Raw genomic sequence first — 21779 nt, 5'->3', positions numbered from 1 at the left:
TATAATGCCACAGGGTTCAATCCCTAGTAGTAGTAGTAGTAGTAGTAGTAGTAGTAGTAGTAACAACATCAACAATAAATTAAGTAAAATGGGGAGGAAGCCAATGGGCCTGGATTTCTGTACCCATATGGATGGAAGAGTGGGGCTGAGACCCTTGCAATAGGATTTTAGGTGTTGGCCTTTGATGACCAAGGGAGTTTTCTGCAGAGTGCTTATTCAGACACTAGAGTGAAGTAACTCTCCCTGAGCATTGAGGATGTCTATCTCAGAAACATGTAATATGAACTGGAGGTGTGCCACAGGCAGCCTAGAGGGACTGACGAACAGCAAGCTGGCCGTGTGGACAGAGAGCCAGGGCCTGCTGGACTATCCAGGGAGTAACTGAAATCATGTCCGAAGGTCAAACGGGTAACAGGATATCAATGACAAACCCATGTGTTGGGGGCGGGGTGACTCTGTTCCTGCTAACCCAGTAAACACCTCTTCGGCAATCTCGTTCCCACCTCCATAGCTGCTCTATTCCTGTTGCCATCACAGGAGGGTATGAGATTTAGGCTGGAGTCTCCGATCAAGGGATCAGATCACTGAGACGTTTCTTCCAGGGTCTCACTGGAATTATTCTCCTGAACCCTATACTGCTTTCCACTTGCTTTACAAAGCAAGGGGGAGCCAGCTGTAGTGGCACCCACTAGATAACCATAGAGACTCAAGAGAATGACGTGGGAGGATCACAAGTTTGAGGCCAGTCTGCACTCAGCAAAACCCTGACTCCAAATAAAAAGGGATGGGGATGTAGCTCAGTGGTAGAGCACCCCTGAGTTCAATAGGTCAAATGGGTCAATTGGTCAAAATCCACCCAAACCACTGCTAGGTAGAGAGAGATTCCTGCCTGGTCACATCCCTATGCTATAGCTAGAAATGTTTGTTTTTAAAGGTAGCGAAGTCCAAATTAAGTGTACAAATGAAACACAGGCATGGAGGGGGGTGTCCTGTGTGACGTGCAAAAGTGGGACAGATAAAAACCAGGGGTTTGCCTTGGGACAAATGGTGATAAGTTAAGGATGCCTCTCATCTTACAGCAACTCTGGGGGAGACACAAAAATGACACAGCTCAAAACTAATAGAGGAGATAGTACAGAATATTTTATTTAAAATAATTAAGGCAAACAAGAAGAACAGAAGCTCTCTAATCCCAGTGACTTGGGAGGCTATAACTGGGCAACCTCCACAGGTACCAATCTCGGTTTCCCCATGTGCAAAGTGGTAATAATTTTAGTGGCTGCCTAGTTGGGGTGTGTCAAGGAGCAAATGACTTAATCCACATCTAATATTTCAAGCCGTGCTTGGCCACATTGCAAGGGTTCTGTCACTCTCGGGGTATTGCCCTTGGGACAGAGTTTTAAGCTCTCACCGTGACCCTGGCCCAGCTTATTTGGGGGTGAGGCTCCATAGGTGGCTCAAGATAAGATGCAAACACAGGCCACTAGCTGGTTCCTCCAGTTCTTTTTCCTGGCGCTGGAGCAAGGTATGCAGGGGTGCATGTTTAGAGAGCTAGGGTGGAGGAGTGGAAGGAAGGGGACAGCATGCAGCCAGTGGATCTATCTGCTGCTAGACCCAAGGGATGAGGTTAAGGAGACTGGGTTGGGGAAGGAGCCCAACTAGGTGAGGTTTGAATGGCTGCTTCTTTAGCTGGTGCTGGGGTGAGATGGCTTGGGTGACCTGGTTATCTCCCAGCCACAAGAAGGCAGCCAGCACCTGGGACGTGCAGGAGCCACAGCCTACTTTGGGCCTTTCCCTCAGACACAGGCACAGGGATCATGTCCAGTGGCATTACCTGCCTGCTCCTAAGCCGTGATGGCAACACTAGCTGTGACTTCAGAGGAGCTGGGAGCACGTGAAGGGACGAGAAGGCTGGTTTTGGGATTGTGGTTGGCTGTCATTCCCAGGCTTGCAAGGTCTTCCTCCCTCCAGCTGTCACTCCTGTCCTCTCCTCCCTCACCGGCTGTGGCTACAAACCTCCCTTGTATTGGAGATTGATTGAGCACCCACCATGTGCTGTACCTCACCCTTATTCTGACTGTAGGTGGTGGGACAGATGAGAAAACAGAGGGACTCTGAGAGGTAAAGACTCTTGCCCAGGATCTCACAAAACTGATACATGGCAGAGCCAGGCTTTGAAGGTCATCCCCTGACCTTCATTGTTTCTTCATCCCATATTCATGTTCTTTACTGGTTTGGGCTCCAGATTGATCCTCTTCAATGCACTGAGTCATCCTAAATCTTCAAGGATTTCCCAAAGGTGTGGACTCCAGTTTTTTTAAATTAAGTTTTACTTTTAGTTGTTGATAGAACTTTATTTTTATTTATTTACATGTGGTGCTGAGAATCAAACCCAGTGCCTCACACATGCTACCACTGAGCCACCACCCCAGCCCCCTGACTCTAGTTTTTAAAATCTGCCTCCCTATGAGTAAAACCTTGTGAGCATGTTCTCCATTACATGCTCATTCTAATCATCTATAAATTATTTGCTTATGCCAATGTATCCATTCTGTGCATTAGAACACATTCACATGTGGGTTGAAGGTGGGATGAATATATCTCTAATATTTTCCCCCTGCCTCTGGGATTGAGCCAGTGAATACTGCTGGGGTATGCATGCATCATGCGTAATGAACACTTAATGCAAGTGCCATTATTACTTCCATTTTATAGGTGGGAACACCAAGGCTCAGAGGAGTCAAAATAAATTATTTGGAGAAATTATTCTCAATTAATCTCTAAATAATTTCTGATTAAGTACTAAGCTTTATGAAGCAAAGATGGTATCTTACATTCCTGTTGATTCTTTCCAGCACTTAGTACATACACACATGTGCTCGCTTGCGTGCTCTCTCTCCTCTCTCTCTCTCTCTCTCTCTCTCTCTCACACACACACACACATACACACACACACACACACACACATACACACACACACACACACACACACACACACCCCAAATGTTAAGCAAATTGTTAAATGAATGATTATTTGAAAGGGTGAATAAAGAAATTACCCAGGCCAACACAAAGAAGAAAACCCATGTTGGAGGGGAAAGGCCCTATTTTGTTCTTGATATAGAATATACTGACTCCTATGTTGCAGGAGTTCAGAGCAAAACTACAGGTTTCCACTGTGGCTGAATCCAGGTGCTCAGGAATTCTGCTTCCAGCTGTGGCCTGGCCATCCTCTGTGTAAACTGAGTCCTTAGGCAGGCTCTGCTAGCAACCTCATCAGGAAGCTCACTGAACCAGCTTAACCTGCTTAGGTCATGGGATTGTTCTGGATCCCATTGATGTAGCCAGGAGTTGTGGTGTGCGATCAGTTCTGGATCCTGAATCAGGAGGGTGGGTAGTCCTAACAGACTGCATGAGCCGAGAAGTGTGGGGAATGGGTTGCTATAACCAGAAGATGGGGGAATACATGGGGGAGTGGGAAGGCATGAATATACAGGGTCCACCTTGTCTCTTGCAGGACCTGGTGGACTGGCAGAAGCCTCTCCTGTGGCAGGTGGGCCACTTGGGAGAAAAGTATGATGAGTGGGTCCACCAGCCTGTGACCAGGCCCATTCGCCTCTTTCACTCAGACTTTGTCGAGGCCCTCTCCAAGACTGCCTGGTGAGCCCTGCAAGAAATCTGTGGTTGGCTTTCCTTCTCTCCTGATAGTGCCAGTTAGTTACAAAAAGAATAGGGCAATCAGGTTCCTCCCTGGAATATAGGGATGTACTCTAAGCTCTTGGGGAGGGTGGGACATGCCATAGACATAATCTATTCCTGTGCATGATTTTGTCCACTCACTCAATGTAACCAGAAGCCTACGTGTAACCAGAAACCACTTTGAATGCCACCCCTAGTCTATTTCACATTCCTCTTCTGGATTAGCAGTCCCTAATGCCATAGGAAAATTTTTACCTGCAATTAGCTCTTCTGCCACAAGAGGTCAGTGTCTATCCAGCTGCACAAAGTCAGCAGCAATGGGATGAGGTTCTTTTCTCCCAATGACACATCTCAGACAAGGGTAGATGGACTCACAACCTGTTTTGTCCCCCTATAACTCCCACTAGTGTCCTTTAACTCCAGGTCTCCGATACTTTCTACATGTGCTTTCTACATATGCTACATCAACTTGTCCCCTCCCCAGTTGAACTGTGTGTCACTAGGAAAACTGAACCTGATGGAACTCCCATGCATGTATCTCTCTCACTCGATGGCTCTCCTGCAGGTATTGTGTGCCCATCATCTGGGTGCCCCTGATGCTGTACCTCAGCTGGTCCTACTACCAAACTCTTGCCCAAGGCAACGTCCGCCTCTTCACATCGTTCACAACAGGTAATACCAGGTTCCTTTGGGACTTGTTCCCATGGGTTCTGGAGGCAGGAGATCTGTGTGTTCCTTCTCTTATGCCTATATTTCTAAGAGCATAAGACCCCAAACCACATACCAAGATTCTAAATGAGGCCTATGCATAGAAAACTTTGAAACATTTTGGCAGACTTCCATCGGACCCCAAAATGGATACAAAACTCAGCAACACATCAGCAGAAACTATACAAAGTCATTTCCCCAGATGGCATAGCAATAAACAGGTTGGGACAGGGGCGGCAGGGGTGTTCTCAATGAGTCTAATACCAAGAAATATAAAACCTGAGATTCTTTGTCAAGAAACTAAGCAAGGGAACTGGGATTGTAGCTCAGTGGTAGAGCACTTGCCTAGCATGTGTGAGGCACCGCATTCAATTCTTAGCACCTCACATAAATAAATAAAATAAAGGTCCATTGAAAACTAAATATATGTATATATTTACAAATATATATTTTAAATATATAAATACATGTAAGTATATATATATATATTTAGCATATTTATATATTAAAATAAATATATTTAAATATATTTAAAATATATATGTTTATATAAAGAAACTAAACAAAGCCAGTCACAGTGGGGCACACCAGTAATTCCAGAAACTTGGGAGGCTGAGGCAGAAGGATTGCAAGGTGGAGGCCAGTCTGGGCAACTTAGCAAGACTCTATCTCAAAATAAAAAAATTAAAAGGGCTGGGGATGTAGGAAAGTAGTGGAGCATTTACATAATGTGCACAAGGCCCTGGGTTCCATCCCCCGCACAGCAAAAGGAAAAAGAAGAAGAAATAATAAAATGAAATCATTTTACCAGGTGGCACAGCTGAGAGCTAGACTCAGACTGGTCTGCAATCAGAACACAGATCAGCAGAGAACCCTGGAGAGGCAGATCTGGGAGGGTCCTAGCACATGTCCAAGGCAGACCCCTAGCCTGGGAGTCACACCACGCCCTCTGCTGAGCGCTCAGCCCGGTGCTTTCAGGGAACTGGCTCATGGAGCCCCCTTAGCCCAGCAGCCCTATGGGAAAGCACTGATATCATCCCTTCTTGAGTCTGAGGAGATGCAGTCATTGCTCAGTGTGTCCGTGCTTCAAAACATCATGCCAGACACAGGAAGCACACAATTTTATCTGCCAACTTCAAAAAATTACAAGTAAGGTGGAGGAAATAAAGCCTCTCAGATGTCAAGCAAGAGATCCAGGTTTCTGTGGCCCAGGATGTAGAGACAAGGTGTCCAGCAGCTTCTAATCAGAGGACAGAGGACAGAGAGAGGGGTTGACACGGGCCCTGTAGGACCAGGTGTCTCAGGGTGGCCATTCTGCCAACCTGCCCCACAAACTCACTGCATAGCCTTCTGGTATCCTGAGCCTCACCTGCCCAGGTGGTCTGTCTGGCACCTTCGGGAGGTATCAGGAGTACCATGCCTCTCAGGAGGGCTTCCTCTGCTGATCACAGTCACATTCCTGACTCTGAGCCCTGCTCAGTCTACCAGGTGCAGGTGCTGACTCCTTCCCCCATATCCCAAGGCTTTGCTCCTGCTCACCTCCCCCAGGGGCAGCAAGTCAAGGGCTTAAAGGTTTAAAGAGGGGCCATGACCACAGCGATGATGGGAGCCTCCGTTTATCCGCCTCACCCAGGATGAGGCGTGGATGAGCAAGTTGGAGGCAGCCCCGCTCCAAGCCAGCCCAGAACTGCTGCTCCCAGTCACCAGGGGTTACCGTGTGTGCCCTGCGAGCCAAAGTCAGCCTTTTCTGCCCACACTGAATAGCTCAGGCACAGCACAGGGCCTGTTGCTCAGAAGGCCCCTGGCTGAATCGCCCACTGTCCACCCAGAGCTCCCCTAACAATCACTGACAGTGGCAGGGCCGCCAGGGCTGGCTGCCGGAGGGGGAAGGGGACACTGAAGCTTTGGCCCAGATCCCTCTGCCGGATTCCTCCCGAGATGCCACTCAGTACCAGCTCCAGCCGGCTGGGCAGACAGGGTGATGCTGGGGTGAGGGGGCGGGCGGATGCTTGACCTATAGGAGGGGACTGTTCTGCATGGCAGGGAGGGCAATTTGAGGACTCCTCAGCAGCCCAGGCCTCTGCAAGCAGCTAAGATGTGCCTGTGTGGTCCAGTGTGGAGGGCCAGTAAGCCTGTGACCACGAGGCCAGCAAGGTGGCATGATCCCCCAGCTCGTCATGAGAGACACAAGACATGGAGCACATAAGAGCCCACAAAGCAAGGCAAAGGGATACTTTAGAGGAGTCCCAGTGCCACAGCTAGACAAAGGGATGCCCTAGAATCAGTTCGGAAGAGTCAGGGTGCCAGTAAGCAGTGCAAGCTGAAGGGAGACACTAGTTCAAGGCTGAAGTTCCTAAATGTAAATCAATCTGTCTAGGGTCATTTTAGTGCTCTTAATCCTGTTACCTTATCACCTCTTGCCCCATGGCAACCCCATGAAAAGCCAGCTCTACTCTGCAAATTCAGAATGAGCCCCAGGGCACGTTAGGACTGTCAGGATTCCTGAGACGATGTTAAAGTAGGGCCCAGCCAGAACTATTGCTGAACAGCATCCTGGAGGAGGATGTTGGCCTCCAATAGGATTGTGCTGTGGGAGCCCTGGCAAAGGTCAAGGCCAAACTCTGCAACCAGGGACTATTCCTGTGTGTCTAGTCCTATGTGTCCAGAACTATGTGACAAAGAAGGGTACCTTCAAGATCAAGGGAGAGCCAGAGAGGAAGCTCCTCTTCCCTCCACAAGAGACCCTGTACAACTCTGCTGAGAGAATCGAAAGAGGAAGGGGAAAAGGAGGACTCTCAGAATTATTAATATACAATGAGGTATTATTTGTTTTTTTGTTTTCTTTTGTTTGCCGTATTGAGGATTGATCCAGGGAACACTTTATCACTGAGTTACATCCCCAGCCCTTTTGAAGATTTTTAAGTTTTAAGACAGGGTCTCACTAAGTTGCCCAGATTGGCCTCAACTTTGCAATCCTCCTACCTCAGCCCCCTGAGACACTGGGCTAACAAGCTGGCACCCCTGCTCATGGCTATATATTATTCTTCTTATAGAACCAAACACATTTGCTTATCATATAATGAGGTATTATATTACCTCCACCCTAAAACCAGCCCTTCAAGGTGGATAGGTATTTAACTGTAGGTAAGGCAGATCCGGATTTGAAAGCAGGTCTGCAAATCCAGAGTCCATGTTCTCTGCGCTTCCCCAGAGTGCTCTGAAGGACCCCAGAGGGGTCAGGACTTCCCTGGAAGCTGGGCCTCTTGCTACCCAGAGCTGACCAGCCAAGGCCAAATGGCTACTTGCAGTCAAAGCCAGTGAATCTGTTAGGCAAGCCCCTTGGACCAAAGGTGGGCATGGCAGGCCCCGCTGATGAGAGGTGTTAGACCAGCTTGAAACCTGATGAGAGAGATGCAGCCTTTGGGGTTGAATCTTGGCTGCAGCACATGTCAGTTCCATGGAGATTCATTCAGACATCAGGGTGGGGCTTGGCCTGAGTCTGGCCAAAGAACCTCCTACCTTTCCAGCCTTTCCTCCTTCCTCAGCAGCCACCATGGTCATTGGTCCAGGGCCTGCCAGAGCCTACAGACAGCCCCAGCCCCTCAGAAGAAGCTCCTTAACCAAACCCAAAGCTGCCTCCCTCTGGACCTGCCTCTGCCCCGGGAGAGGGCAAAGGTCTAATCTCATCCCCACAATGAGGTTTTCCTCTGTTATTCTCTGTGCACTGGAGATACAAAATGAAGGACCCAGACCCCACCCCTAAGGTTCTTAGCACCTAGTGGGTGGAGGTGGAAGAGAAAAATGGCCCCCAGTACAGTGCAGTTCCAGGTGATGTAGGCAGGCGGAGCAAGAGGCAGGAACAGCCGAGTGGGTGAAGGCATCTGCACAGGCCTCACTCAGGGGCTGGATCTCCAGGGCTAAGGCAGGCAGGGGGATTCCAGGGAAGGAAACAGGAGCGGAAGTACAGAGCTGGGGGGGAAGAATGCAGTATATCTAAGGAGCCACAAGTGATTTGGCTTGGCCCCAGTAAGGTGACGGAGTCCAAACCTCAGTTGGGGATGAGGTCAGCAAGGTCAGATCTTGAGACCTGAGTGCTCTGCTGTAGAGACTGGACTTTGCCTAAAGGCCATGAGGCACCATGGAAGGTTTTAACAGCATATGGAGGTGGGGGAGGGGGGAGCTGCTGGGGTTGCCATGGGGCAAGAGGTGATAAGGTAATGGGATTCAGAACACCAAAATGACCCTAGACAGATTGATTTAAATTGAGGTGAGATCCATATACCATCAAATTAGCCATTTTAAAGTCTACGGTTGCTGGGCACAGTGGCGCACGCCTGTAATCCCAGCTGCTCAGTGAGCTGAGGCAGAAGGATCACAAGTTCAAAGCCAGCTTCAGCAACTTAGTGAGGCCCTAAGCCTGTTGGACATGGGGAGGTGGGGGAGGCAGGTTGAGTCTGGCTCCTTTGGAAATGTGAGAACCCCTCACTGAGGAGGGAGCCCAGGAGGAACAGCCTAAGGGCAGAGGTGGGTGGCAGAAGAAAGAGTGGCTTCTTTGGGGGGATGTTAGCTATGGGGCCTGTGCACCCATGGAGATGCCCAATAGCAAGCAGCCATCCAGGGGAGGGTTGGAAGTAGAGACAAGGGGGTGGTCAGCATGTGGGGGGTGGCTGAAGTGAGATTGAGCAGAGAGGGTGGAGAGGCAAGGCTGAACCCTGGGAACAGAGGCAGAGTTTCCATGAGACAGCCTGAGAAGGGACAGATAGGCGCATCAGTGGCCATGGTGCACAGCTTGAGGTATCCCAAAGAACCACTGAACTGCACACTCTCTGCAGGTGGCGTATATGGCACAAGAACTGTATTTTGATATAGCTGTTATGTAGAAAGAGAAAGTGTGGCCGAAGGGAAGGCATGTGGGAGAGAGAGGGAAAGCTCAGAGGGTGAGGATAGACACAGAGGAAACTGGACCAGAGCCAAAGGGACAAGGATTGAAGTCCTCGTGAGGTCAAAGGCAGAGTGGGGTGGAGAGAAGTAACAAGAGTTGCGAGGGCTGCAGGGTGTCCCCGCCCCCTGACCTTTGAAAATCATTAGGTCTGTCCAGCCTTCCCGTCCCCATTCCAGGCCCATCTTGAGTTCTCTCAGGTCTTCCTCGGATGCTGAGATTTCTACTTGGGTTTTCCTGCCCTTCCTGCCCATGGTCCCCAATCTTCCATCAGTAACCCCTGTCTCTACTGGCTTTGTTGGGATTGTCTCTTCTCACCCACGCCCCTGTGGCAAGGTCACCCATCCAGGCAGCAGCCCGGCATCTGGCCGTGGCTCTGCTTCCTACAGTCCTTCTAAGGGAAACGTCAGCCCTCTGGCCCTAGCTCCTTTGCTCTGCTAAAGAGCCTCTCCCAAGCCTAGTACAGGTCCTCACAGCCTCTTCCCAGTTTCACCCAAGGCCTCCAACAGCTCCCCAGCTGCCCAGGGGTGATGAGGTGGGGACATCCAGAGCCACCAGGCCTTGGTGTATCCTGGAACCCATCAGCTCTGACTCAGGCCTCTCTGCCTCTCCCGCAGAGTACTCAGTGGCTGTGCCTGAGTCTGTGTTCCCCGGCCTCTTCGTGCTGGGGATATTCCTCTGGAGCCTCATCGAGTACCTCATCCACCGCTTCCTGTTCCACATGAAGCCTCCCAGCAACAGCTATTACCTCATCACGCTGCATTTCGTCATGCACGGCCAGCACCACAAGGTCAGTAACAGGACCCACCACCTGCAGCTATAACCAGCCCCCCCAGCGGTGGATCTTCCTTGGAGTCTGATGTTGGGCTGGAGTGACAGGAAACCAAGGGTGTTTGATAAATTGCTGAGTTGGATAACTGGATTGGGCATCCTAATCTGAGCCAGGTGGACAGAGGGAGCATGTGTCTGCACAAACTCCATTGTTATTTATTTAATTGTTGGTTTCGGGGATTGAACCCAGAAGCACTTTACCAGGGAGCTACATCCCCAGCCCTGTTTATTTTTTTATTTCGAGACAGGGTCTCACTAAGTTGCTTAGGTCCTTGCTAAGTTGCTAAGGCTGGCCTGAAACTTGTGATCCTCCTGTCTCAGTCGCCCAAGTTTCTGGGATTAAGGCGTGTGCCACTAGGCCCTGCTCCATTGTTATTGACCCAGGTACTCTGCATGCATCATCATCTTCAATCCTCACAATAACTCACCCATTCACTCACCTAACATATGTTCACTGAGTGCTTTCTATGGGCCAGGCCCTGTGCTAGAGGAAACAGTCAAAATCCTTGCCCTGGGGGTGGCTGCTAATCCTCCTCCTCCTCCTCCTCCTCTTCCTCTTCCTCCTCCTCCTCCTCCTTTTTAAGTGGGGGTTGAATCTAGAGGCCCTTTACCACTGAGCCACATCCCCAGCCCTTTTCATTTTGAGACAGGATCTGGATAAGTTGCTGAGGCTGACCTTGGACTTGTGATCCTCTGTCTCAGCTTCCCAAGTCACTGGGCTTACGGGTGTCATGGCACCCGGCTGCCCTTGTGGCTCCATTCCACAGACCAGGAAACCGAGCTTTGGGGGATCTAGGGAACTCCACAACCCACCCAAGGTCACACCTGGCACTGCCAGGATGTTGTGCCTCATTCTGTGGCCTCTGGCATCTGTGCTGTGAAGCACTCACCCCCTTGGGGCACTTCAAGGACTATGTGACTTTAACAGAAGTGGGGACTAGAAGCCAGATCTGCCCTGTACTGTGCTGTGTTTGTCCTTTCCCAGAGTGAACCCCAGGGAGTCCCCAGGATCTAGACTTCCCTGAACATTTACATCTTCCCAAAAGTGAGTTCTTAAACTGGGGATGTAGCTCACTGGTAGAGCACTTACCTAGCACGCAGCGGGCCATGGATTCAATCCCAGATACCAAAAGAAGAAGGAGGAGGAAAAAAATAAAAGTGAGTTCTTATCCCTCACATTCTATTTCTGGCTGGGCATGAATCAGAAGATGTGGCACGGAAAATACTTTTAGGACACAGTTCAGATGTAGAAAAAAGAAGCAAAACTTTAAGACCCTTATATTGCTGATAATGAACTTGGGTCTCATGGCAGCAACTCAGCTTCACTTGTCTGAAGGAGTGCAGTGAAACTCAGGATTTAATGACCTCCTGAGAGAGTTGTCAGGTGGGTGGATGTGATACTCACCCTGTTTTTCCAGAGCAGATCTGTATTCCAGGGGTCCTATGTAGTAGCCAGACTTGGTTGCGTGGCCAATCCTGGGCCGACCTGTCACTCAGGTATGCTCTAAGAGTTGCCAGGCCCCACCTGGCCAGTGTCCTTCCTCCAGGTTGACATTCAGCCCATCTGACCCCTTCTCTCCCAGGTGTGCTGCATCTACAGCCATGTCCGTGCCCCCACCCCACCCACCGCCCCGTGGCTTTCGCGATGCCTGTCAGATCTGCTGCCTGCTGTGTTAACTTCACCATCCTCAGAGGATGAAATAACTTCCTGAGGATCTGCTGAGGTCACCCTGGGGTCCCAGGGGCTGTCTCAGTCTCCCTTTCATAGACACTTCCACACCAATATGTCTAGGCCCCCCGCTGCCTCACCACACCATGAGGACACGAAGAGCCTGTGTAGCCTGTAGCCACCTGGGCTCCAACAGGAACCTCTTCTCAGATGTCCAGGGCTATCTGAGGGTCCTAACCCAACTGTGACTTGCAGCTGGCTTAGACCACTCACAAGAGAAATAACCCACACCCCTTCCAACTCCACTTTCAGTGACGGTAGCTTGAGATCGGCTCTGGTAGAGGCATTTTCACCATGAGAATTATCAAATTCTCCAAATCAGGGCTCACTCCTTCCCTCTCCCTTTCTCCCTCATCCTCCCTCTGTCCTTTTTCTGAGAGCTGGTTCTCTAGCCCTGCATGGGTCCCGTTGCTGCTGGTCTGAGTGTAGGAAGACCCACATTGCCTGCTCTCTCTCTCTCTCTCTCTCTCTCTCTCTCTCTCTCTCTCTCTCTCTTCAGCCCACAGAGGGTCTCTCCTTTTTCAGAATGCTAACCAAGCAGTCTAAAGTCTTACCAGAGCCTCTGAGATTTAACCAAGGGCCTAGCCCTTTTGTTCTCTGGTTCACTGTGACGCCTCTTGGAAGAAGGCCTCCTGTTAGGAGATGGTGGTGGGGACGTCTCCAGGGTCAACTCTGTCTCTCTGGTCCCTCTGTCCACCACCAACTGCACCAACCCCAGCTCACTGAGGTCCCAGAAGACTTCAGGCCTCAGTCTCCAGAAAGACCCTCTGGCCAGGGGTGCAGAGCTCCAAATAAGTTCTAGAATCTGGTAGCTTCTGGAGAATGCAGTGGCTCTGAGCTGTTGGCATATCCTTACCCATCCTGCCCACGTCACACCCAGTCCTGCTTTCTTGGCAAACTTGCCTGATCTCATCCTGGTTTGGAAGCGGGGAGCAGCACCCTCTCTCTAGGTCTTTCAGGCATGGTGGCCCTGCCCTCTATAAAGCTGCCAAAGATGCCAAGCCTAACCATGACAGATGGCTGTCCTCTCACCGGAATGTCTGGCTGCTCCACCTGATCCTCCATGGGGAGTATCTCTGGCTCACCATTCCATGACCACAGAGAGGCCCTGGGGCCCAGGGCTGCCTCTGACACCCAGGCCTCTATCCACAGGCACCCTTCGATGGCTCCCGCCTGGTCTTCCCGCCAGTGCCAGCTTCTCTGGTGGTCGCCTTCTTCTACCTGGTCCTGCGGCTCATCCTGCCTGAGGCGGTGGGAGGCACTTTGTTTGTCGGTGGTCTCCTGGGCTACATCGTGTATGACATGACCCATTACTACCTGCACTTCGGCTCTCCACACAAGGGCTCCTACCTGTACAGAATGAAGGCCCACCACGTGAAGCATCACTTTGCACACCAGAAGTCAGGTGAGGACGGGTCCCGCTTCCCTTGTTCATTTGTTGATTTATTTGACAGCTGCCATTGAGTAGCTACCAAGATCCTGGCTCCATTTAAAGTCTTGGGCACACACAACGGGCTCCCTCTTTACCACTTTCTGGTGGAAGTGGCTGTGCAGAGACAGGCAAACAAGGAAGTCAATAAATGGCAAAGATGATTTCAGAGAGCATAAGTGCCATAAAGAAAATAAAGCAAGGTGGTATTTGAGGAACCACAGGCGTGGGAGGAGGGGCCAAACACCATCCAGTAAAACATTATGTGGACCTTGTGTGTGCTTTTAAACTTTCTGACAGCCACATTAAAAAGGAAGAATAAACATGAATGGTGGGAACTTTAATGCTATATTTATTAAACCCAGTAAAAATAACATGTGATTAATATTAAAAAAATCATTAGTGAGCTGTCTTGCATTCTTTCTCTTATACTAAGTCTTCAAAATCCAGGGTGTTTTTTGCACCAAAAACACGTGTCGATGGATGTCAAGTCTTCACTGGGAATACTTGATCTTTATCTAGATCTTATAAAATCTAGATCCGCAGGCGTAAGCTGCTCCAGACGTGCTTACATGCTTTCTAGTAACTGAATTGAGTATCCCTTTTTCACATTGAAACTGAATCCTAATGGGGTAAAGTCCGAAATTCAGCTCCTCTGGAGCTGTTGCCACATTTCCAGTACCTAGTGACCACATGCTAGAGGACAGCAAAGCTCAAAATGGAATGGCCCAGGAAGGGATTACTGCAAATGCCATTAGAGCTGAGGACCAAATAAAGAGAAGCCAGGGCTGGGGTTGTAGCTCAGTGGTCGAGCACTTGCCTAGCAAGTGTGAGGCCCTGGGTTCAATTCTCAGCACTGAATATACATAAATTAAAGGTATACCAACAACTAAAAAAAAAAATATTTAAAAAAAATAAAAATAAAGAAAAGCCAGCATCTGGGAAGGAGTGTGCCAAGAGCAAGGTTGGTTTGGCCAGCCCTGGGGCAGAATGGAAGCTGGCCCCGTAAGAGGTGAGAAGGGCAGGGGAGAAGCAGGCAGAGCCAGCCAATCCCAGGGACTCAGGCTAGACCAGGAGCTTGGGCTTATTCCCACTGTACCCTGGGGAATAGAAACTAGAAACAAGGTTGCCTTGTACTCCTGTCCTACCAGGGCGGCCGTGGCAGACAGGGCGGATGTTGAAATCTTCCCTGCACACCCTCCCTGCCCCGGCTCCCTTCCCGGGTAGGTTGATCTCTGCCTCTTGGTCGGTACCTTACCTTCTTCCCCACTTGTTTCCCTTTCTAGGATTTGGCATCAGCACTAAATTGTGGGATTACTTTTTCCACACACTCATCCCAGACGAAGCCCACCCAAAGACGCAGTGACAGCTCCTCCCAGCTCCTCCATTCTGCCCTCAGCCTGGCTGTGGCCCCCGCCCCCACCCTCCATCCAGGCCCTGCTAAGAAGGTTGGTCTGGCCAGGCAGGATGGGCTTTGTTGGGCCCTGGGTAGAGGGTGCCAAGGAGACCCTGAGGCAGGACTGCCATCCCGGCTCACCATGGGAGGGTCGTGGCCTCTGGACGGCCAGGTGGCCCTCAGGGACTGGCTCCTTCCCGGAGCATCCTGGCCTTTCCACTGGCCTCCTGGCTCAGCCTCAGCCCATAAGACTGCCTCAGCGCCCAACCCACAGCCCCAAGGGGCATGAAGAAAACTGACCCCTGGGGCCAGACCTGGGCCCCCTCTGTGCCTTAGCACCTTGGGCCCCCTGGGAGCCACCTCGAGTGGTGGAGGGACCAGTGTCACAGCAAGGGCAGGGTGGTGGGGCCTGTGGCTCTGCCGGCCCCTCCTGCACTTGCTGAAGAGGGTTGGATGGCTCTGAGGTGAATGAAGGGCTCTCACAAGAAGAGACAGCATGATGCCTCCCACAGGCCTCCCTGGGTCCCAGGGCAGCCCATCTAGCCCCTGCCACCACAAGAGGCTGCTCACACAGCCGGCCCTCCCCCGTCTGTGCAGAAGCCTAGGGTGTCTGGCCTCTGCCTCAAGCCGGGCAGATTCTTTGGGAATCACCAGCTGCTCTAGCCATCTCTCCTCTGGCCCTAGAGCCACAGAACTTCTTCCCCAGGGAGGCTGAAGAGGCCCTTCCACTGGTGGCCCACCCCAGCCCCAGCCATTCTTGGCCTCCACCTGGCACAAGTGGGCCCCTGGGACCCCACTCAGGACCCGCCCAGCCAGTGCCTCCTGAAGCCAAGGAGGAGCCTTCGTGCGGTGCCTTATCTCCCGCCCCACATCCCACACCCTGCAGATGAGGCTCCGTCCAGACTTCCTTGTAACCAAAATCCTCACTGCTCCTGAGAGGGTCTTATTTATAAATGATAGAACTGTCCTCAGTCTGGCCACAGACCAAGCAGCTAGTCAGACAGCCCTGTCTAATCCTACATGTCGAACTCATGTAAAAATCGCTTTGCCCTCTTTTTGGCCCCTTCTCACCCACAGACCATTACTACTTGAAACTTGTTAAAAACTCAATGCGTGTAAAGGCTAAAGAGAAGCAGTTCGACCGATCCTGTGATTTGTACTGTTTACTGCGAGGCTATTTAAAGATTTTGGAATAAATATACAAAATTACAGTTGTGAGAAAAAAAAAGATGTAAATAAATTGTATATTTTGAAAAATAAAACATTGAAAAGAAACCTGCAAGGATTCGTTGTTGTTTGTTGATGCCAACTCCATCGGATTCCTCCGTCGCGACTGGGACGTGGCAGGGGGACTAACAGGGAAAGGATTTTATTTTTTTTTTTCTTAAGTATTTATTTTTTAGTTATAGGTGGACATAATATCTTTGCTTTATTTTTATGTGGTGCCGAGGATCGAACTCAGTGCCTCACACGTGCAAGGCAAGCACTCTCCCTCTGAGCCACAATCCCAGCCCCAGGATTTTATTTTATAGTGACCAGGTTGCGTAGAACTGCTGGGACCTGGTGACAATAAAAAGCTGACCGACTCTTATGGATTTATTACTGTGTTTAAATCCTCCTTAGGTGGCATCTCCCCTTATTGCCTGCATCCCAGGGGATGGCTCCTGCAAACTACCTGGATATGGCCACCGGGGAGGGGTCTCTTCTGGAATTTATGCAACCCTAGCTAAGATTCATCAAGAATGTTTAATGTTTGCTGGGTGTGATGGCGCACAACTGTAATTCCAGTGACTCAGGAGGTTTAGGCAGGAGGACGGAGAGTTCAAAGCTTCAGCAACTTAGCCAGGCTCTAAGCAATTCAGCGAGACCCTCTCTCTAATAAAATATTAAAAAGGGCTGGGGATGTGGCTTTGTGGTTAAGCACCTCTGGGTTCGATCCCTGGTACAAAAAAAAAAAAAAAAAAACCCACCATTTTTTTAATGTTTGTTCAGGAGAAGTGCTGTTTAAATTATGATCTGCGTGAAGTAAATATGAGCAGGGTGCAGGGGCACAGGCCTGTAATCTCAGGTTCTCAGGAGGCTGAGGTGGGAGGATTTCAAGTTCAATACCATCCTGGGCAACTTAGCAAGACCCTGTCTCAAAATTAAAAATTTTTTAAAGGCCTGGGAATGTTGCCCAGTAGTAGAGCACCCCTCACCCCAGGTACTACCACACACACACACACACACAAAAATTAGGATCAATCTGCCTCACCGATTCTCCATCAAAGACCCAGCTGGCCAAGGACAGACCAGAGCTGTTGTGTGTCTAGAGGGACATCACTTTGGCTTCACAGACCTGGGGCTTTGGAGCATTTCCTGGTGGGCCTGAAGAACTACCCTATTAATTCTGCTCCGTTCCATTCCTCTGTTGCCTCTGGTCTCTGATCTCTATTTCTGAACTTCCTACAATTTCTTACTGTGCCCAGCACAATGACCAATTTGTAACAAGGCGAATAAATGCTAGTCTTCTCTCCAGCCAGTATGTCTAATGGTTGCCTCTCAGCCTGTTTCCTGGCCTCTGCTGCCCTCTGGTGGCATCAAGGAGCCCTTCCCCTTTATGATTGCCTTCATGTGACTGTTTCTTGAAGCAGGTACCTGGTTTTTAAATTCCAGTACTTTCCCACTTTACCTGTTCTCTTGATTTACTTTCTTGTCTCATTACAATTTGTGAGAGGAAATGTGAATAAACTTACAGCTCTAAGTTTCCAAAAAAGCTACAATGGCTGCAAAGTTTCAACTGGAACTTTCTTCACATACAGTTAGGTGTTTTGTGTGAATGATTTTAGTTACAAAGGATGTCACAGGATGAATGTAAAATTAGAAGATGCCAGGACTCTCATCTTCAGAAAGAGTCCATCCCAGATAGCTATAACAGAAAAGAACTCAGAATAAAATTGCTAGTTCTAGAAAAAAACATAAAGGTAGAATCCCAGCTTCATTTAGGTCCTTGAAATGCAAACGCTAAAACAAGAACATAGGTGCAGGTAGTGTGTTGGGGAGGTTTGGGAAGGGAGTGGTGGGGAATATTTCTGTTTTAAATATTTTTGAGAGGGAACCGTGGATTGAACTCAGGGGCTCTCGACCACTGAGCCACATCCTCAGCCCTATTTTGTATTTTATTTAGAGACAGAGTCTAACTGAGTTGCTTAGTGCCTTGCTTTTGCTGAGGCTGGCTTTGAACTCGTGATCCTCCTGCCTCAGCCTCCTGAGCCACTGGGATTACTTACAGGCATGCACACCATGCCCAGCAGTGGGGAATATTATGTGAAGATGAATATAAGTTCTTATATAAACTCTGCAAGGCATCTTGAGAAGCATAGAGAATATCTGCCAAAGTTGTCCACCTAAAGGACAAGAAACCAGAACATTTGCTCACCAGCTTCCACCCTTATTGGTTGAGGATTGTGTTCAGGGGCATCAATTCCTCCCTCTCTTATAGGCTACCCCATGACTTACAAACTCTCTTAGTCCATTTTGTGTTGCTATAAAAGATGCCTGAAACTGGATACCTGTTTGTTTTGGTTTGGTTTTTTTGGCGGGGTGGGGAGTTTGTTGAATTTTAGGGATTTTGGGGGGGGGGGTTTTGTTTGGGTTTTGTACTAGGGATTGAACCCAGAGCACTCTACCACTGAGCTGCATCCACAGTCTCTTATTTTTTAGTTTGAAACAGAGTTTCACTAAATTGCCCAGGCTGGACTTGAACTTGTGAACTTGCCATTCTCCTGCCTCGGCCTCTCTAGTAGTTGGAGTTACAGGTGTGCAACCACCACACCTGGCTGAAGAGAGGTTTATTTAGTTCATAATTTGAGGGACTGAAATTTCAAGATCAGGTGGTCCCATCTGCTGGGCTTCTGGCTATGCCATATTATGGCAAATGGCATCATGGCAGGAGTACGTAGGAAAGAGGGATTCGGGGTTGGTGCCAGGCTATATAACAACCTGCTGTTTGAGTATTTTTTTTTTAATATTAGGTGTAGATGGACTCAACACAATGCCTTTATTTTTATGTGGTGCTGAGGATCGAATCCAGGTCCCGCCCATGCTAGGCAAGCACTCCACTGCTGAGCCACAATCCCAGCCCCTGTTGTGAGTTTTGATCTAATCCTACAAGAGCTAGAATTCCCACAAGACAGCAATACCCATCTTAAAGACCTAATCGCCTCTCTTACAGTCATCACCATCTTAATACCTTCCTGGGGAACTAGGCTCAACATTGAGTGCTGGTGGGAACAAATCACAGTGCAAGCCAAGAAGTTTCCTTGGTTTTAGTCAGGTTCTCAGGCTAAAGCAGGAAGATGAAGACATGCACTTGAAGTAGGATGTTGTCAGTACAAGTTGGTGTGGGAGCCCAGCATTGTGGCACACACCTATAATCCCAGCCTCAAGAGGCTGAAGCAGGAGGATCACAAATTCTAGGCCAGCCCTGGAGATTTAGCAAGACCCTGTCTCTCTTCCTAAATGGCAGTCCTTATCTGCATATCCACATGTCCGGCACAGTTTTGTTTCCATCATCAGGTCAAAAGCCCTCAGTGTCTGACATCATTATAACTGAACTACACCCCCAGCCTGGTAGGTTTTTTGTTGTTGTTTTTTTTTTTCAGTTTGATAAGGTTGGTAGTAAGATCCCCACTTTCACTTATGATTTTTGTTATTTTCACCTTTCCTATTTTACTCTGTCTAGCTAAATTTTTGTCAGTTTTGTTGATTTTTTTCAAAGAACCAACTATTAGCCTGGAACAGTAGTGCATGCCTGTAATCCCAGTGACTTGGGAAGGCTGAGGAGGAGAATCTCAAGTTAAAGGCCAGCCTCAGCAATTTAACAAGGCCCTAAGCAATTTAGTGAGACCCTGCCTCAAAATGTAAAATGGATGTGGGATGTACTCAGCTGTGAAGCATCTCTGGGTTCAATCCCCAAGACCAAAACAAAAACAAAGAGTCAACTTTTGGTTCTGTAGATTATTTTGACTTTAGTCTTTACTATCTCCTTTCTGCTAGCTTTGAGTTTGGTTTGCTCTTTCTTCCTGTCCCTTAAAGTGTAGAGTTGGGTATTGAGATTCTTTCTTCTTTTTTTCACTCTAGGCATTTACAGCTGGAAACTTACCTATGAACCTTGCTTTTGCTTCATCTCATAAGTACTGGAAATTCTAAAAATATTTTCTCATTTCCCTTGTGACTTCTTTGATCCACTGGCTGTTTCAGAGTGTTTCTTAAGTTCCGTATGCTTGTGAATGTTCCTGCTTCCCTTCTATTATTGATATCAAACTTCATTCCATTATTGTTGAGGGATATAATTTATACGATATCAATCTCTAAATTTATTGAGCAATAGCTGGGGATATAGCAGAGTGGTAAGAGCACTTGCCAAGGATGGGTGAGGCCCTGGGTTCAATCCTTGGTACCACAAATAAATAACTATTATGTAAAATTGTGGATGTGTAACCGACGTGATTCTGCAACCTGCATTTGGGGTAAAATTGGGAGTTCATAACCCACTTCAATCTAATGTATGAAATATGATATGTCAAGAGCTTTGTAATGTTGTGAACAACCAATAAAAAAATAAAAAATTAAAAAAAAATAACTAAATTTATTGAGCAAGATGTATTTTCACTTCCTTGAGAAAATTTTCTCCTTAACTCATGGATTATTTAGAAATATATTATTTGATATGTGGTTTGCAAACATTTTCTCCAGTCTATAACTTGTGTTTTCATCCTCCTAACAGGATCTTTGCAGAGCAAGTTTTAAATTTTGATCAAGTCTGACATATCTTTTTTTTAATTTTATGGATAAAGTTTTGTGTGTGGGGAGGAGGTACTGGGGATTGAACCCAGGGTCTTGCACATGCTAGGTAAGTGTTCTACCACTCTGCTAAATCCCCAGTCCTGGGTAATGCTTTTAGTATCATGTCTAAGAATTCTTCACTTAGTTTTAGATCCTGAAGATTTTCTCCTATGTTTTCTTCTAAAACTTTTTTAATTTTTAAATTTTTAAAATAACAATTCTAAGATAAATCCAAAGAAAGTGGGAATTAATTCAGAATAGTGGGTACGTTTTTTAGTATGAATAACCACTTTTATTAAATAGACTAATTGAAAACTTTTTCAAAAATTTACATTTTCTTGCTGGGCAAGGTGGGGCACCCCTGTAATTCCAGTGGCTCGAGAAGCTGAGGCAGGAGGATCTCAAGTTCAAAGCCAGCCTCAGCAAAAGTGAGGTGCTAAGCAACTCAGTGAGACCCTGTCTCTAAATAAAATGCAAAATAGGGCGGGGGATGTTGCTCAGTGGTGGAGTGCCCCTGAGTTCAATCCTCAGTACCCTCCCCTCCAAATTACATGTTCTTTATAGGAAAAGAATCTTTCACCCCATTTGCTCATTTCTCTGCACTTTCTAAAAGTTTTAAATTTTACATTTAAATCTATGATCTTTTTGGGTTTTTGTATAAGGTATGCAGGTTAGGTCAAGTTTATCTTTTGTCCAGTTATTCCACAATCATTTGGACACCATATATCTAACAAAGGACTAATATCTAGGTTATAAAAACTTTCAAAACTCAACAGTAAAAAAAAGTTTAGTGAGTAAAAGACATATAGGTCCACATTCACCAAACAGGCTACACAGATGGCAAACGGCACATGAAAAGATGTTCAACATCATTAGGCACTAAGGCAGTGCCAATTAGAACCACTTCCAAATATCACTACACATCTAATTAAAATTACTAAAACGAAAAATAGTACTAAAACCTCAGTTACCCAGGAGGCTAAGGCAGGAGGATGGTAAGTTTAAGGCCAGCCTGGAGAACTAGGTGAGGTCCTGTCTCCAATAAAAAACAGAAAGGACTGGGGTGTAAAATCAGGGTAGAACAACATCCAGTTCAATCCCTAATACCAAAACAAACAAATAAATACTTTAAAACAGTAACCAAACAAAATACTGATGAGGATGCAGAGAAAGTGGTATCTGCAAATCACATGTGAAAAAACAAGCTCAAAGGTTATGCACT

The 21779-nt window shown here is 48.0% G+C and overlaps 1 protein-coding gene across 1 annotated transcript in view; it reads left to right on the top strand.

Annotated features, from left to right (window-relative positions):
• Positions 1 to 16006, top strand: part of Fa2h (fatty acid 2-hydroxylase) — a 50329-nt gene extending 34323 nt beyond the window's left edge. The window contains exons 3-7 of the mRNA XM_005318427.5: positions 3518 to 3660; positions 4265 to 4371; positions 9964 to 10136; positions 13059 to 13311; positions 14622 to 16006. Coding sequence (XP_005318484.1) covers positions 3518 to 3660; positions 4265 to 4371; positions 9964 to 10136; positions 13059 to 13311; positions 14622 to 14701 — 756 coding nt within the window. The 3' untranslated portion in view covers positions 14702 to 16006. The remainder of the gene's footprint in view (positions 1 to 3517; positions 3661 to 4264; positions 4372 to 9963; positions 10137 to 13058; positions 13312 to 14621) is intronic.
• Positions 16007 to 21779: the final 5773 nt, after the last annotated feature.

The sequence above is a fragment of the Ictidomys tridecemlineatus genome, chromosome 15 (assembly GCF_052094955.1).
Source record: "Ictidomys tridecemlineatus isolate mIctTri1 chromosome 15, mIctTri1.hap1, whole genome shotgun sequence".
Lineage (NCBI taxonomy): Eukaryota > Metazoa > Chordata > Mammalia > Rodentia > Sciuridae > Ictidomys > Ictidomys tridecemlineatus.
Note: the sequence above shows the minus strand (reverse complement) of the source record. Positions and strands in the feature narration are given on the sequence as shown.